This window comes from Balaenoptera ricei, chromosome 1, assembly GCF_028023285.1.
Source record: "Balaenoptera ricei isolate mBalRic1 chromosome 1, mBalRic1.hap2, whole genome shotgun sequence".
In the NCBI taxonomy this organism is placed as follows: Eukaryota; Metazoa; Chordata; class Mammalia; order Artiodactyla; family Balaenopteridae; genus Balaenoptera; species Balaenoptera ricei.
This window is the reverse complement of record NC_082639.1, coordinates 179,065,787-179,082,198: the sequence shown is the minus strand read 5'-3', so window position 1 is coordinate 179,082,198 and position 16,412 is coordinate 179,065,787. Positions and strand designations below refer to the sequence as shown.

General features: G+C 36.6%; 1 protein-coding gene across 1 annotated transcript in view; it reads right to left on the bottom strand.

Annotated features, from left to right (window-relative positions):
* USH2A (usherin) overlaps window positions 1-16,412 on the bottom strand; it is a 775,536-nt gene that overhangs the window by 79,766 nt on the left and 679,358 nt on the right. The window contains exon 61 of the mRNA XM_059905730.1: window positions 1,501-1,728. Within this exon, the coding sequence (XP_059761713.1) occupies window positions 1,501-1,728 (228 nt within the window). The remainder of the gene's footprint in view (window positions 1-1,500; window positions 1,729-16,412) is intronic.

The following is a 16,412-nucleotide window of genomic DNA, read 5'->3' as shown; positions in this document are numbered from 1 at the left end:
TGGTTTGCATACTAGCTTTTTGTTTGCCTCTCTGTAGCCCCACTGTTCATGTTTTCACACACACACACAAGGTCTGTGACAGCAGGGACCTTGCCTGTCTTGTTCGCTCCTGAATAATTGCCTGGCACTTAGTAGAAGCCTCAATAAATATTTGGTGAAACACAAATGCACGTAAAAGGAGTAGATATTTCTATTGTCAATCATTCCAGGAAGAGGCAGACACTGGGATGGGAAATAAACACTCACAAGGAGGGGTGCTTTGATGGGTGTGAAAGAGATACTCTTTTCTCTGATGGGGAACTTAGGGCTGAGGCTTGGATATTAAGGCCATGGTTCCTAAGGCTCCGGCCTCCTGTCCTAGAGTAGGCAAAGTCTGGCTCGGTCACATGTCAGGGGCTGGTAGAAAGCAGCTTGCTTCTGCTACTTGTAGCATACCTGGAGGTGGGCAGAGAGGTGGCCACCGTACCAGACAGTGAGGTAGTCTACAGGGAGGTCCATGAGGATGGGCCTGGGCCTGTGAGCTCTAGTTACAGATCTAAGTCACTGCTGTAGGTAATTTCCTGCCAGCATCCCACTATGGGGTTTTCAGGGAAGGTTTATCAAAAGTCACAGCTTAGTCTTAGATGTTCTATGTGGAATTAGTGGGGGATTCTTTGCCACCTTGAGAGGGAGTGGTAAAGGAGAGGCAGAGTATCTACAGCATCTGCAGGGGGTGGGAATTCTGCAGTCCCAGCCTGCACGAGGCGATTGATGAGGGCCTGAGTGGTGGTCCAGGGCCAGAGGAGACTAGAGGCAGAGGCAGTAATAGATGGACAGCTGAGTTGCCACCAGCCTTGGAGAAGAACATCAGAAGGGTGACGATGCTGCCTCTTATGTGGGTGATGGTTCAAAGCATCAAAATGTGGATAATAATGGAAACCTTATTTGGGCGCTCACAGACTGGTGAAGCTGGGGTTAGATGTGGCATTAATAACACTGCTTCTCATGGCTACGTAGGGACATCGTGGGCTTAGCAGACATGTGGGGCTTCCTGTTTCCTGCTGAGTGAGCTCTGCTCAAAGTGCAAATTAGGCAAAGCTTAAGCAAAGAGCTGGGCAGGACAATTCAGGAGGCAATAGGAACATGGTCATTTAGAGTTCCGTTTTGGCGTGACTTCCTGGCTTCAAATCCCGATTCGATCGTCGCAATGTTATTTAGCCTCGGACAGTGATTTAGCCTTTATGTGCCCAGTGAGGTTTAGTGGTACCTACAGAGTAGGGCTGATGTGTGGATTAAATGAGATAATCCATAGAGAGTGCTTAGACAGCGTTGGGTTCATAGGAAGCTTAACACATGTGAGCTAGTTTTCTCTGATCTATGGTTAAGTGCCCGGAGGAACTATCAGGAAGAATTAACCAGACTGTGAAGGGAGTTTTCCCACAGTGACCTGATGGCATGTCAGGGCTCATCTATTTATCTGTGGAATACCAAACATGATCGCATATTCAGGGTAGACATTACCTTAATCACACCATTGGTTCTTACAGGCTCTGACCACTGCAGTAGCAATGCCCTGCCGTTCTCTTTCTGCTCCACTGTAAAGTAGCTCAGTCCACTGGGGGAAGATTCTAGGGTTCGAACTAGAGTCCAGGGGCTTGAAACTTCTCCTGCCTGGTTTGTGGCCACAACACCAACGTGATATGTAGTGAAGGGTTCTAACCCGAACAGGTGGGCTTGATGGCTTGTTCCCTGGAAGAAAATGAACAGTTTAGTTTCCTTTTGGAAACTTCTGCCAATTGCTGGAAGGTCATTCTTTGGCCAAGACGCCTCATCAATGGCAGCACAAATATCACAACAGAGTTTTGAATTATTAAGAAAACAATATGGTTTTTTCTTGTTCTTCACATGCTAAATATATTACCTAATGTTGTGTGATTTCAGACACACACACACAGCTTGGATCAGATAGGATCCTTGCCTTTTCAGAGCTTGCGACCCAAGGGATGCAATATATTACAAAAACAATTAAAAAAATCTATGATGTCTCAGGTCAGTGTAGCATCCAGCTCATGATGGAAATCAGTGGTACCAAGTTGAGTGGCAGAGAATGGAATAGTCTTAAGGATTTGGAAATTGAACCTGAACAACGCTAATTCTCTCTCATTAAACCCCGACACTATTTTTTAGGTAAGACTCTCCCCATCTCCCCCCTCTCTCATTCTCTTGGTGTGTATTTACATTTTACAAAGACAATAAAACAAACACAAGAAAATAACAATAAACCAACTGAACTATAAATGCACAAGCACCCTGAGAGCAGTCTACTATTAATATCAATGTGAAAATATTCTCATTTGTTAAAAACACCCTAACTAAAACTCTGAAATTTACCAAAAGGAATTGTTAGCTGGGCTTTGAGTATTTGGTCTTTGTTAATTTAAAAGAAAAAAAAAAAATGAGGGATAGCGTAATTAGTTTTTTTTCCTGCTTGGACAGCAGCGTTAACCATATTTTGCATAATTAAACTGGACCTAAGAATCCTAATGTTTTGGAAGAGCCCAGGGTGCTCTTTCTACATCTGGGTTGGATGGAAGTGTCTGTTTACAGATAGGAATTATGTCTGCAAGTGGACCAGTAATGTGTATATAGGTAAACACACACACACAGACACTTTCTGTTGTGTACCATACCCATTGGATGTGAATAATCACGAAGAAGTTTTTACTGGTTTAATAGGATATATACACTTAATGGTATGTGAGGTCAGCTTTGGTTTATTTGATGCTTAAATGTGACAGATAGTCTTCAATTGTCCTTTTCTTGGTGGGCACAGGAAGAGGAATATGAGATGAAGAAGAGGAAGTTATTTCTGAGAGTAGGTACACGAAAGCACCAGACAAAGTTATGCGTATGGAAATTCTTTTTAATTTGAGGGCATCCAAATCTCATTTTGAATAAAATCTAAAACCAGGTGGCAAAATCCAACTGAACCACTTTCCAAAAAAACTGGTTAGACAAAACCAAAACACACCGTAGAAATAATTTTTGACACCATTTCCCCACATTCTTGGTTATAAGTTTTATAAGTTTCTATTAGTTAATGTTTCTTATTATGTGTTAAACACAAGCAGAGGAAATATAATTTCCTTTACTTATCAAAAACTTGTAAAGTCAATTTTCCTGTTTCAGTAAGGTCCTATTATGATATTACATGCTGAACTCTTGAAATCTTTTAATATTTAAACATTTGCTAAGCGACCAGACTCTGAAAAAAATTTTACAGAAATACTAATTTCTCTTTTTTAAAATATTAAAAGTTAGATCATAAATATTTAAAACTTATTTCTCCAACAACACTGGATTGGTCTTTTAGATAAATATAGCACAGAAATAGAATGACCATAATGAATATTAAAGCTGAATATGCTACAAGTCCTGATTACAAACATTCTTTTCTGATAAATGATTCCTTTTCTGTGGAAATAGGGCAAACATGGGCAAGATTAATAATGCAAAAAAGAACAATTCTTTGTTCAGAATATTCAGTATAGATGCCAAAAAAGCATCAGATCCAAAGCAAATAGTAATCACCTCTAACAGATTATATATAAAAATAGGTAGGCTGCTGGGGGACATTTAGAGATAGCTTTTGTCATAAGAAACACGAAAAGCATGTGGGCTATAAAGCAAAAACATATGTATATTGTCAATAGCAGCACCTGCTCAATTACAGTTTATTTCAGAGCTGAGAATTCCATTCAGCCCCTAGATGGCAATACTATCAAGCACTTTCGATACCATGAGCGCTCAATGATTAACAACTGACATTCAGTCATCCAACACACTCCAGGCAACCATTTAAAAAATAACAAAACTGATTTCATTATAGATTCTTTTAATAAACATTTATAGCCAGATCCTTGAAAGCAGTAGTATTGAAAATGCTCTGGCTTCAAAACCTCCACCAACTAATGTGGAAATATGACCTGCAGGTCTCAAGTTGAAGTTCATGCATGCCTGACACAGAAATGTTTACATGTAGACTCCTACAAAAGGTGATTACAACAGTTGTTTTGCTTAATTTGGTCTATATATCTTCTTAAAAAATAGAAATAATCACATATCATAAATGTACAGGAAACGTGAAGGAGAATTTTTATATCATAAATTTATATGGAGACAAGTTCTCATATTATGTCAACTTGTCATTTCTGCAAAACTACAACACACACACACATGCTTTAAATAAACCTCAGTGACAGCCATACTTTTTGTCAATATTTAGTTAAGTCCATATAAAAAATAAAGAAAACTTCAAAATGGCAAGACAATCCCTAACCGATTTATTCTTTGACATTTTAGGAAATCCTTTATATTATTCTTCCCTGAATGGATTTCTAACCCGAGTTCACTATTTTAGAATCCACCTGTAAAATCTGGGCACAGTTCACTCTATGGATTGGGTTGAGTCTTGTTTGTTTACTCAGTTACTTGTGATTTTCCTTAAATTCAGAATATTTGCTTGAGCACTGTTGACCTTACATGATTTGGATTCCATTCCTTCCTTTGGGGATGGAGCATTCTGTCCCACTGACTGGGAGAAGTCCTCATTAAAAACTTTTCCTTCTTTTCGCTCTGCTGCTGCCCCTTTTCTTCCTTCCCTCTGGAGATTATCTTAATTCAATACTCTTACTTTTTTCTTTTCATTGTCATTGTTTTGTTTGTTATTTCCCTTTTCTGTCCTACTGATTCTTTTGAGATATATATATATATTTTTGTTATCCCTGACCTTTGGGCTACCTACTTATACCTTCTTCCCTTTTGTCTTTGTCCTGTCCATGTCTACAGCCACACAATATTCCTAATTTTTTTTTTTTAATTCTAAAAGTATATTAGCCACTTCTGTTAGGCAGCCGAAGAAAAGAATGACTCAACAAAGGAAAACAGGAATAATCCGTTCTCTGCAATATAATACTTCCAATGAGAATTAAGCTTGTTGTCTTTAAACTGATATGCATAAGAGTCAGAGTCTGGATACAAATCAGTGAGTCTTTTTATGAGACATAAAGACAAGACTCTCTGGAACATTCTGCCAGTTGAGGTTCTGCTGGCAATTTGAACTACACTTTAACCTCTCAACTCTGCTCCTGGGGCACGTGAAACTACTTGGAGTCTTCGGCAGTCAGACAATTTTACACCATCTCCTCTGATTATTTTTGATTACTTGAAGTGCCCCAAAGGTGGCCATGGGGTCAATAGGTTTATGTAGGTTGAAAATGATCAAAAATTACCATTGATCTGTAGCTGTCAATAAAAGGCTGCGTGGGGAGACTCCCTGCACAAATGTTTAAACTGCATAAAGCAACCTAACTTAGTCATCTTTGAGTCCATTGATCTGATGATCCAGCAGTTTCCAGAGCCTTCCCTCTGGTCTTTAAGGTGCATTTTCACTGAACCCATTTACCTTGGCCCTAAGGACTCTTTTTACCCCGCTCCTGGTAATGAACTAAAACAGTGATGTCTTGGCACTGTTGTGTTCATCAACAGAGTCTTATGTGTGCTTATTGCATTTTGGAAGGGGTTAATCTTCCTGGTCACCATCAACTTCATTTCCAGCCAATGGGGTTTCTTCTGGCTTCACCCCTTATCTTGGGCTCTGTATTTAAAAATGGGTGACTATTTGCTTATAAATCCTAACCTGGTTGTAGGATTCCTTTGCCTCCTTAATTCTCATGAATGCCAAGACCCAGAGAATACCTCATATTGAAAGTTTGCTTATTTTGCACAGAGAGCTTCAGGGAAATCTAGATTTAAATATATTAACTTTTGTTTTCTTCAGTTGAACCACTTGGATGCTGCTTCTCAGTTTTATCATAAGTTACAGTTTATCTTGTCATAATGATAAAATAAAGGAATGGTTATTGACAAGCTTCTGGTTTAGTTACAACTGAAACATGAGAAATAAGAAAAGTTCTCATTTAGCATCACCTGAAATTCATGGCTTTGAGCCAAGTACATCCAGTCAATTGGATGACTTTTATATATTTTAGTGCATAAAAAATCAACACAAAATATTTTTCTAGATTTCTGAAAGCCAGATAATTTGAGGCATTGTCAATCTATATTCCTTCCCATTCATAAAGTTAATTTTTGAGTTCTCCAAAAGTTCATCAACATATTTCTATCTAGTACTTATTTTGTAAAAATCCAATCAGTCTTAATACAGAAATGCCCTCTTTGTTACCCAGCCCCAAATATCAACCTTGAGTGCTTATCCATGGTTATCTAAGCATGGACTTCCAAGCCTGCAAAATGTTAACATAGTCAGAAAATTTCCACTGATTTCACATGTATACTGACTTTATGGGTGCCATCCCTGTCTACAGAGCTCCTGGCTGGTGGGACAAAGAAGACATTTTTTGATGACACACACATACATGCAGAGTTGCTCCAGAATGAAAGATCGACTGACAGTACAAGAAAAGTAGAAGAAAATACCCTTTGGGTTCATGATCTATTGTCATGTGTGTGAACAGTGTGTCTATGTTAGGTGTCATTGCTAAGTGGCAAGACAGAGCTGCCAAAATGGTCAGGGGAAACATTTTGTATTGTTGGCCAGCAGCTCCATTCAATTCTTTAAATCCTTTTGAGCATCTGATATGTACAAGATTCGGTAAAGTTGGTGTGGGGATACGAGATGGAGAGCACAGGCTTTTGACACTTAGGAGCTTATAATCTAATAGAGCAGATCAACAATATATACAGATGCACACAATTCAGAGTGTAGTAGATGCTATACTGAGTGCCAGGGAAATCAGGGAAATACTGAAGAGATACATACTTCTAATTGGGAAAGAAGGAGGTGAGGAGCTGGGGAAAACTTTGTTGGCATCTGATATAGGACAGCAAAGATGTAGAGTTTGAGTAGATGAAAATGTGTGAGGGATTGGAAGAAAGAACAGAAGGAAAAAATGCAGGATACATTTGGAACAGAGCTGAGTTGAACGTAGCTGAAGGGTTGTGGATATAGGGCAGTAGTGGGGATTAAGGAAGGGAAGAGACTGGTTGTAAGATTGGACAGGGCTGTGAATGTCACCCTAAAGGTTCTGGACTACATTTGTTAGGAAACAATGAACAACAGAACTCTACCATGCAATTCGAAGGAATAATGGAAGAACGTTTAAATTTTGCCTGTCATGGTGTAGGTCATGGTTAGTGACTGATAAAATAATAAATCTGTTAAGATGAATTCATTCATTCATCTAATTATTATTCAGCCAATAAAGTATAGACTGCCATGTAAAAGGTAATAGGAGAGTATTTTCTTAGGAATAAGATTTTGCAGCAACATGGAGGGACCTAGAGATTATCATACTAAGTGAAGTACACCAGACAGAGAAAGACAAATATCATACGGTATCACTTATATGTGGAATCTTAAAAAAAAGATACAAATGAACTTAAAACATAAATAAACTCACAGACATAGGAAACAAACTTATAGTTACCAAAGGGGAAAGGGAGGCAGGGAAGGATAAATTAGGAGTTTGGGATTAGCAGATACAAATTACTAAATATAAAATAGATGAACAACAAGGGTAAATTAGGAGTTTGGGATTAAAATATACACACTACTGTATATAAAATAGATAATCAGCAAGGACCTACTGTATAGCACAGGGAAATCTACTCAATATTTTTAAATAACCTATAAGGGAAAAGAATCTGAAAAGAATACATATATATATGTATAAGAATACATGTATATATATCTGAATCACTTTGCTGCATATCTTAAACTAACACAACATTATAAATCAGCTATACTTCAATTAAAAAAAGAGAGAAAACAGATATGCTATACATTGTAAATTTACAATTGGAACATTGTAAATAGTGTTGACATAAAAATGCCCATGGTCACAGATATTATACATGAGTGACTACGGCAGTTGTACAAAGAAGTGGAAGTCATTATTCCTCAACTGTATATAATCAGACCAAATGTGTGCCTGTTCAGCTCATAATCTTCAGAGACAAAATTTCTGCTCCTATAAATTAAAACATGATAACATTTAAAAAAAGGAATAAGATTTAAAAAAATGTTATTGAATATTTGCTCCATTACAAAATTTGAAATTATTCTTTACACAGTGTTTGTGTTTTGATTGAAGTCAAGGTGGGGATTACAACAGCTGGCCTGAATTGAAGACAATTATACTGTCCTCTGTCCTGAATCACATGTACCTGGTTTATGGTTTTTGCTGGTAGTGGGGACATGTTTGTGTGGAACCATCCATACCCTTATACTTTATACACATTAAACAGCTAGAAGGCAGCTGGAAAAGTTTAGGGATACTGTTGATGACAACAAAATAGAATGAAGCTAATTCAAAAGTTCAAACAAGTGTGAAAGCATTCCTAGCTATGGGTTCTAACTAATGTCAGAGGGCTCAATTGGAAAGATTTCAAGAAAGTATAAATGCATATCCTCCCGTTAAGTAATTGTGATATGTATTGTTATATAACTGATTAGTCAGGGGTCATTTGTTGTAACAATTGTAAATTTCAAATTTAAAACGTTCAGCTTAGAGTTTTCATGTGTTAGTTCTGTGTGTACTTTTGTGTCTTCCACAAATATCCACATTCAGAGAAGAAGAATGACATGTGAAAAAGGGGGTATTTTTTTCTCTCACTGAAGTACATCATTCATTTTGTAATGCGGGGGTCAATGCAAAAAGAATATTCAACTCACAGAAGTTTTCTTTATAGATAAATGGGCTCTATCAATTTAATCTATCAATATAAAACAAAAGCTAGGGTTCTTGCAAAATGAATGATGAAGCCTCAGTTACCATAAAAACATTGGGGAGAAAAAAGAAAGGTTTTGAAATGGCTCATTTTTCAAAGGAGAAGAGGGAAAAAAATTAAATTTGTGATAATTAAATTTTAAAGTGGCAAATCAGTCACACTAAATATTAAAAAGCAGTCCTTCTGATCTATCAAAATTAAAAATGTGCATACTCTGTGACCCAGCAATTCCACTCTGGCAATCTATTTTATGGCAATACTAGTAAAACTGTACTAAACTGCATTGAACAGAATTTCATTCATTACAGCCAGTCTTATGTTTATTCAATCCTTGATTAAACACATATTTATTGAAGGTTTCCTGTGTACTAGGCACCCTCCTAAGCTCTGAGGACACAGCAGAAAGCACGGGAGACAAGGACATACCCTCCTGAGTCTTACATTGTAAGGAGGAAAAATGTAAGGAGTCCTACATTTATACAGGCAAAATGGTGAGAGAGGGAGTGAGTGGGCGAGAGAGAGAGAGAGAGAGACAGAGACAGAGAGAATTAGAAGCTGTGACATATTATGAAGGAAATAATTAGAGTGATGAACTAGTGTTTTTTAGGTGGTGGGGAAGACTGAGTCTTGGTTTAAGAAAGGTGGGTGAAGATCCTTGAGGAAGTTCCATGTAGGCAAGACTACAGAAGAAACCATGTGAAAAACCAGGGGGAACTTTTAGGCAGAAGGATGAACTTGAGATTTTTGCTGGCAGAGAGAAGCTGGTGTGAGTGAGGCCTGTGAGTGAGAGGGAGGATGGCCCGAGGTACGGTCAAAGTGATGGGCAGGTGCCAGATGGTGGATATCTTTTAGGCCAAGGTAAGAGTTAGAGTCTGATGTTAATTTCAGTGGCAAATTATTGAAGGCCTTTAAGCAAGGGAGTGACACAATTTGATTTAGGTTTTAAAGAGATCATTCTTCCTTCAAAAACTAAAAATAGAGTTACCATATGATCCAGCAATCCCACTCCTGCACATTCATCTGGAGAAAACTCTAATTCAAAAAGCTACATGCACCCCAGTGTTCATAGCAGCACTATTTACAATGGCCAAGACACAGAAGCAACCTAAATGTCCATGGACAGATGAATGGATAAAGAAGATGTGGCATACACACACACACACACACACACAATGGAATATTACTCAGCCATAAAAAAGAATGAAATAATGCCATTTGCAGCAACATGGATGGACCTAGAGATTATCATACTAAGTGAAGTAAGTCAGACAAAGACAAATATTATATGATATCACATATGTGGAATCTAAAAAATGGTACAACTGAACTTATTTATAAAACAGAAACAGACTCACAGACATAGAAAACAAACTTATGGTTACCAAAGGGGAAAGGTAGTGAGGAGGGATAAATTAGGAGTTTGGGATTAAAATATACACACTACTATATATAAAATTGATAATCAGCAAGGACGTACTGTATAGCATGGGGAACTATATTCAATATCTTGTAATAACCTACAATGGAAAAGAATCTGAAAAAGCATGTCTATCTATCTATCTATATATGTATATCTGTATATGTCTGAATCACTTTGCTGTACACCTGAAACTAACACATTGTAAATCAAGTGTACTTCAATAAAAATAAATAAAAAAAGATCATTATGGCTGCTGTGTGAAAAATATATGTAGGGGGTTGTATTAGTCTACTCAGGCTGCCATAACAAAAATACCAGACTGGCTTAAAAACAGAAATTTATATTCTTGCAGTCTGGAGGCTAGAACACCCAGATCACGGTGCCATCAGGGTTTCTGGTGAGGCCTCTCTTCCTGGTTGTAGACAGCTGCCTTCTCACTGTGTCCTCACATGGCTTTGCTCTCTGTGCACATGGAAAGAGGGAGAGATCTCTTGTGTCTCTTCTTCTTATAAGGACACCAGTCCTATCAGATTAGGGTCCCACTCTTACAACCTCATTTAACCCTAATTACTTCCCTATAGTCCTTATTTCTAAATAACATCACATTGGGGGTTAGGGAATCAACATATGAATTTTGGGGGAACACAATTCAGTAGATAATGGGGTTCAAGAGGGAGTGGCTTTTGCAGAAGTCCAGGGAGGGCCGACAGTGGCTTGGAGTGGTGTGATAATGACAGAGATGAAACTAACTGAGTGGACTTATACTTTGGAAGTAGAGCCAACAGAAATCCGATGGAGTGGGAGGAAGGGACAACCAGCTGTGTAGAAGTAGAAACAGAATAGTAACATAAGTCTTCTGAGAAGTTTGGCTGTGAAGGAGAACAGGGAAATAGGATGGTAGCTGGAGAGGCCTGTGGGATCCCATTTAAAAAACAAGGGAGATGCTAGAGCATGTGTGTATACTGATGGGAATTCTCCAATAACGAGAGAGAGATTGATGATGTAGGAGAGGTATACTATTTTTTAGAAATCAGGACTTTTCACTTTGCATGTGGAAACTAGGTTAGCTAAAATTCTGTGTGCGGCAAAGTGATACGAGTATGCTTGGGTATCAGCCAACTAACTTGGAGTTGGCTGTAGCCTCCACAGCAAAACAATGTTTATACTAAGAGCTACCATCATTGTACGTCAAGCTCTTTTCAGAGATAAAATTTGGAACCGTAAAGTTTCATCAGAAATGAACAAGGCCTTTATCTCTTAGGAACAAGGTAATTAAAACATTTTTTTAGAGTTTTCATTAAATCATTACTTTTGATAAATTGTGACTTCCATGTGAAGAGGATACAATGACAAGTTCCCTGCCCAATGGTGACAAAAGTTAATCAGTTTACCATTTTCTTGTGTATCCTTTCTAAGACAGGATCATTATTTTTGATCAAAGTTTTTGCTTTTACTGTGTCAGACCTGGTGTAAAAAGGACTTTACATGCATAATCTCATTTCATCTTTACAACAAAGCTCTGAGGGTGGTAATATTACAGATAAGGAAACTGAGGCTGAGATAAGTAACTTGCCCAGAGTCACAGTTCTAGTAAGTGGCAGGGTTATGTTTTTATTCCTGTACTATATTGAGTTCAAATGTTCTTGTCAACTGCATCAGTGGTCCTAATGTTTTGGTCTCAGGAGCCCTACTTCTTAAAAATAATAGAAGATCCCCAAAAGCTTTTGTTTCTGTGATTTATATCTACCAATATTTGCTATATAAAAAATTAAAATTGAGAAAATATTAAAGGAAAAGAACACAGAAGCACATATTCTATTAGCCAGCAGAGAAAAAGCATCATCACACATAATGTAGCCTCTGGAAAACTCCACTGTACACTTGTGAGGGGATGAGAGTGAAAAACACACATAATGTCTTTATATTATTATGAAAATATTTTTGACCTGGCAGATCCCTGAAAAAGTTTCTGGGACTCTAAGGGGTTCACGAACTATACTGTACCACTTAACTTCATTATACTTGGCTTTAACTGACAGTTCCAATTAAAGATTAATCAAAGATTTGTTTGAACTTTTATGCAACGAAGAAAGGAGTCTTATATTTCCAACTTTTGATAGACACACTCATAGTACTGGTGATTAAATATGAAATATCCATGTATACATAAGTCCTATTAGTAAAACTTTTAATTAAGGGTAAAGAGTCAAAAAATTATAACTGGACTTTACTCCAAAAGCCTAATTTTGTAGTTGAAACTAAAATCCAAATGGTCTAAATTACCTGTACAAGATTCTACAATTCATCAACACTAGATTTGCAATTGAACTTGAGATTCCCAACTCATATGTACACACTCTTTTCAATTAAAATTAAAATTATTTGTTTGAAACAAGTTGTCCCAAACTTCTTTGTCAAAAGCATTGCTCCATGTGAGAGAGAATGGGTTTGAATTTATTCATAGATGTACTTCCTTTATTAATGGATCTTCTACTGTATTATATCTGTCTGTTCACTTGTTTGTCTTCCCACTGCAAAGTGAACGAAACGTTTTACGTCAGGACTGTTTCCTAACCTTGCTTTACCCTGGTTTCTTCATATGTAAAAAAGAAATAGTAATAGTATCTATCTTTTTCAGTTTGTAAATTTTAGTGAGTTAACTCGTAGAATAGTTTCTGATATGCAGCAGGAATTTAATAAGTGCTAGATTTTATTATTATCCTAAGCATCTAAGAGATGCTTCTATGCATAAGATATTCACTAGATATTCTGGAAGCTATGCATAAATAAAAGGTTGAGTCTAAAGCACTGAATAACTCACAAGGTATTTTTAGTGCATAGTACCCTGGCTTATATGGAGAATATATGGAGAATGATACTTTGAAAAATGGCATAGCATCTTATGAATGTAAGTACAGCTTTTAAGTTAAATTCATAAACACTACCTTTATATATGTTTGCTGTGAAGACCTAGTAGGTACTGGATAAATATGCATTGAATAATTGAGTAAATTCTTCCTTGTTATTGACGTCAGCTATTTGGTCTTTAGAAATGTATTTACATATATATGTATATTCATATATGTGTATATATATATATATATATATATATATATATATATATATATATATAAACTGGATCATATAATAATGAGCATGATTTTTTGCTTTTACCTATAGGGCATGGAATATGATACAGTTTTTGTGCTCTTACATACCCTGACTTTGGGGGCTGAGCTGAAAAAGATAATGCCTTTCTCCAATGAAGAATAAATAATACTATTAGGTAGTATGGGACATTTACAAAGGGAGGTTGGTGCTAATAAACTCAAAATGATATTTTTCAGAGGGTCTTGGGTATTAGGATGGCAGATACTCATTTAGTCCTCATGGGCCAGGTTATCCTTGGAAACAGGAAAATGTGAACAATTTTATAATAGTAAATGTGAAAGTGTACATAAAGTGGGCAATTCGAGAAAAATAGGAGAACTTAAACAAATGCACTCAAATATATTAATCAGTCTTAAAATAAAAATAAATAAAGCCCTAAATCAGCCCCTTACTTCAAAAAGGCCCAGGTCCAGAGAGTTTTACCAGTGAAGTTTTTTGTTATTGCTTTTAACTAAATCTGCAAGTAACAGATAATTGATATTGTGGTTAGACAAAGGGTTCCAGAAAATAGGTAAACTGGGCCACATACCAAAGTCATGACATGTCATTAAGAAAATATCAAAATTGGACAAGAACATAACAAGAAAAATGTGTTTTTGTTGACCAAAATCACTTGAGATGAGATGAAAAAGTCATAATATCAGCAAATAGAGTCCAACAGTATATTTAAAAGAGATATCATGACTGTATAGGATTTAGCCCTTAGAAAAGTTGATTTCCATATGATCATCTTAATAGAATTAACAAAATTCAACACCCGTTCATGATAAAACCTCTTAGCCAGGTGAAAATGGAAGAAATTATCCTTAATCTGATAAAAAAACATTTACTAAAATCATACAGTAAATTATATTGGGTTGGCCAAAAAGTTTGTTTGAGTTTTCCCATAACAGCTTACGAAAAAACCCTAACGAAATTTTTGGCCAACCCATATTTAATATTAAAGCCTTAGAAATCTTCCCATTAATATAACAATCAGGTAAGACAGAATTCCCTCCATTCATTATTGTACTGATAATCCTAGGCAATGTCACGCCAAAAAAAAAACCAAAACGATTCTCTGACATAAATAATACCAAGGTTTTCTCAGGTCAGTTTCCCAAGGTAATAGAAATAAAAGCAAAAGTAAACAAATGGGACCTAATCAAATTTATAAGCTTTTGCACAGCAAAGGAAAGCATAAACAAAATGAAAAGACAACCCACAGAATGGGAGAAAATATTTGCAAACGATGTGACCAGTAAGGGCTTAATTTCCAAAATATATAAACAGCTCATACAACTCAATAACAACAACAACAACAAAAAAACAACCCAAAAGAAAAATGGGCAGAAGAACTGAACAAACATTTCTCCAAAGAAGGCATACAGATGGCCAATAGGCACATGAAAGAATGGTCATCATTGCTAATTATTAGAGAAGTGCAAATCAAAACGACAATGAGGTACTACCTCACACCGGTCAGAATGACCATCACTAAAAGATCTACAAATAACAAATGCTGGAGAGGGTGTGGAGAAAAGGGAACCCTCCTACACTGTTGATGGGAATATAAATTGGTGTAACCACTATCGAAAACAGTATGGAGGTTCCTTAAAAAATGAGTTGCCATATGCTCTAGCAATCGCACTTCTGGGCATATATCTGGAGAATACTATAATTCGAAAAGATACATGTACCCCAGTGTTCATAGCAGCATTGTTTACAATAGCCAAGACACGGAAGCAACCTAAGTATCCATCGACAGAAAAATTGATAAAGAAGATATGGTATATATACACAATGGAATATTACTGAGCCATGAAAAAGAATGAAATAATGCCATTGCAGCAACATGGATAGACCTAGAGATTATCATACTAAGTGAAGTAAGTCAGAAAGAGAAACACAAATATCATATAATATCACTTATATGTGGAATCTAAAATACGACACAAATGAACTTATCTACAAAATAGAAATAGACTCACAGACATAGAGAACAGACTTGTGGTTGCCAAGGGTGAGGGGGTTGGGGAGGGATGGACTGGGAGTTTGGGATTAGCAGGTGCAAACTATTATATATGGAATGGATAAACGCCAAGGTCCTACTGCATAGCACAGGGAACTATATCTAATATCCTGTGATAAACCAATGGAAAAGAATATGAAAAAGAATGTATATATATATATATATATATATATATATATATATATACACACACATATATATATGTATATATATATGTATGTATAACTGAATCACTTTGCTGTACAGCAGAAATTAACACAACATTGTGAATCAACTGTACTTCAGTAAAATAAATTAAAAAAATATTCGTCATGGAATAGACCTCATTTCTTTGAATCCTTGAATTTGAAGGAATCCAAGACACACTGTTATTTTATGTATACCTAAGAAAGGAAAAAAATACTTCCAATGGAATGAAGATACAATGCTTTTTTATCACTTGGAATTTTTGTTTTATATTTGTGGAAAGACACCTTTAGACTTGCGTGGGTATAGGTTTTTCTTTTTTTTAAATTATATATTAAGCTGCTGCTTCTGTGCCTTTCTGTTTATACAATAACTTTTCAGTTTAATGCCAAATCATGGTGTAATCTTTTTGAAGACATTTTCAGTGGCAATTAAACTCAACGTGTGTAGTAGCGACAGCATACATAGCTCAACTGAAGTGACAGGAGCATGAACGGCATTGATCAAGTTCGTGCAGGCACAGGAAACAACAAGTAGGTAACAACTGCCACCTACATTGATGGTAAGACTTAGATGCATGGGATTTCAGAGAGAGATGGAGAAATGTGAAAAAATGTTCACCATAAAAATCAATGAGCTTTCTGTTCTCTCTTTTCTGAGCATCCTTCCTGAATAGAAAAGTGTACCCTATGGTAAAAAGCCAGTGCACAACGTCTAGTCCGTTTATTCTAGCAAAGTGAACTGACTTGTTCTTGGTGACAACGATGGGACCAGAAAGCTGAAGCTGGTCTAGTTAAAGGGCAGCCGAAACATACTGCCACTCTGGTTACAATG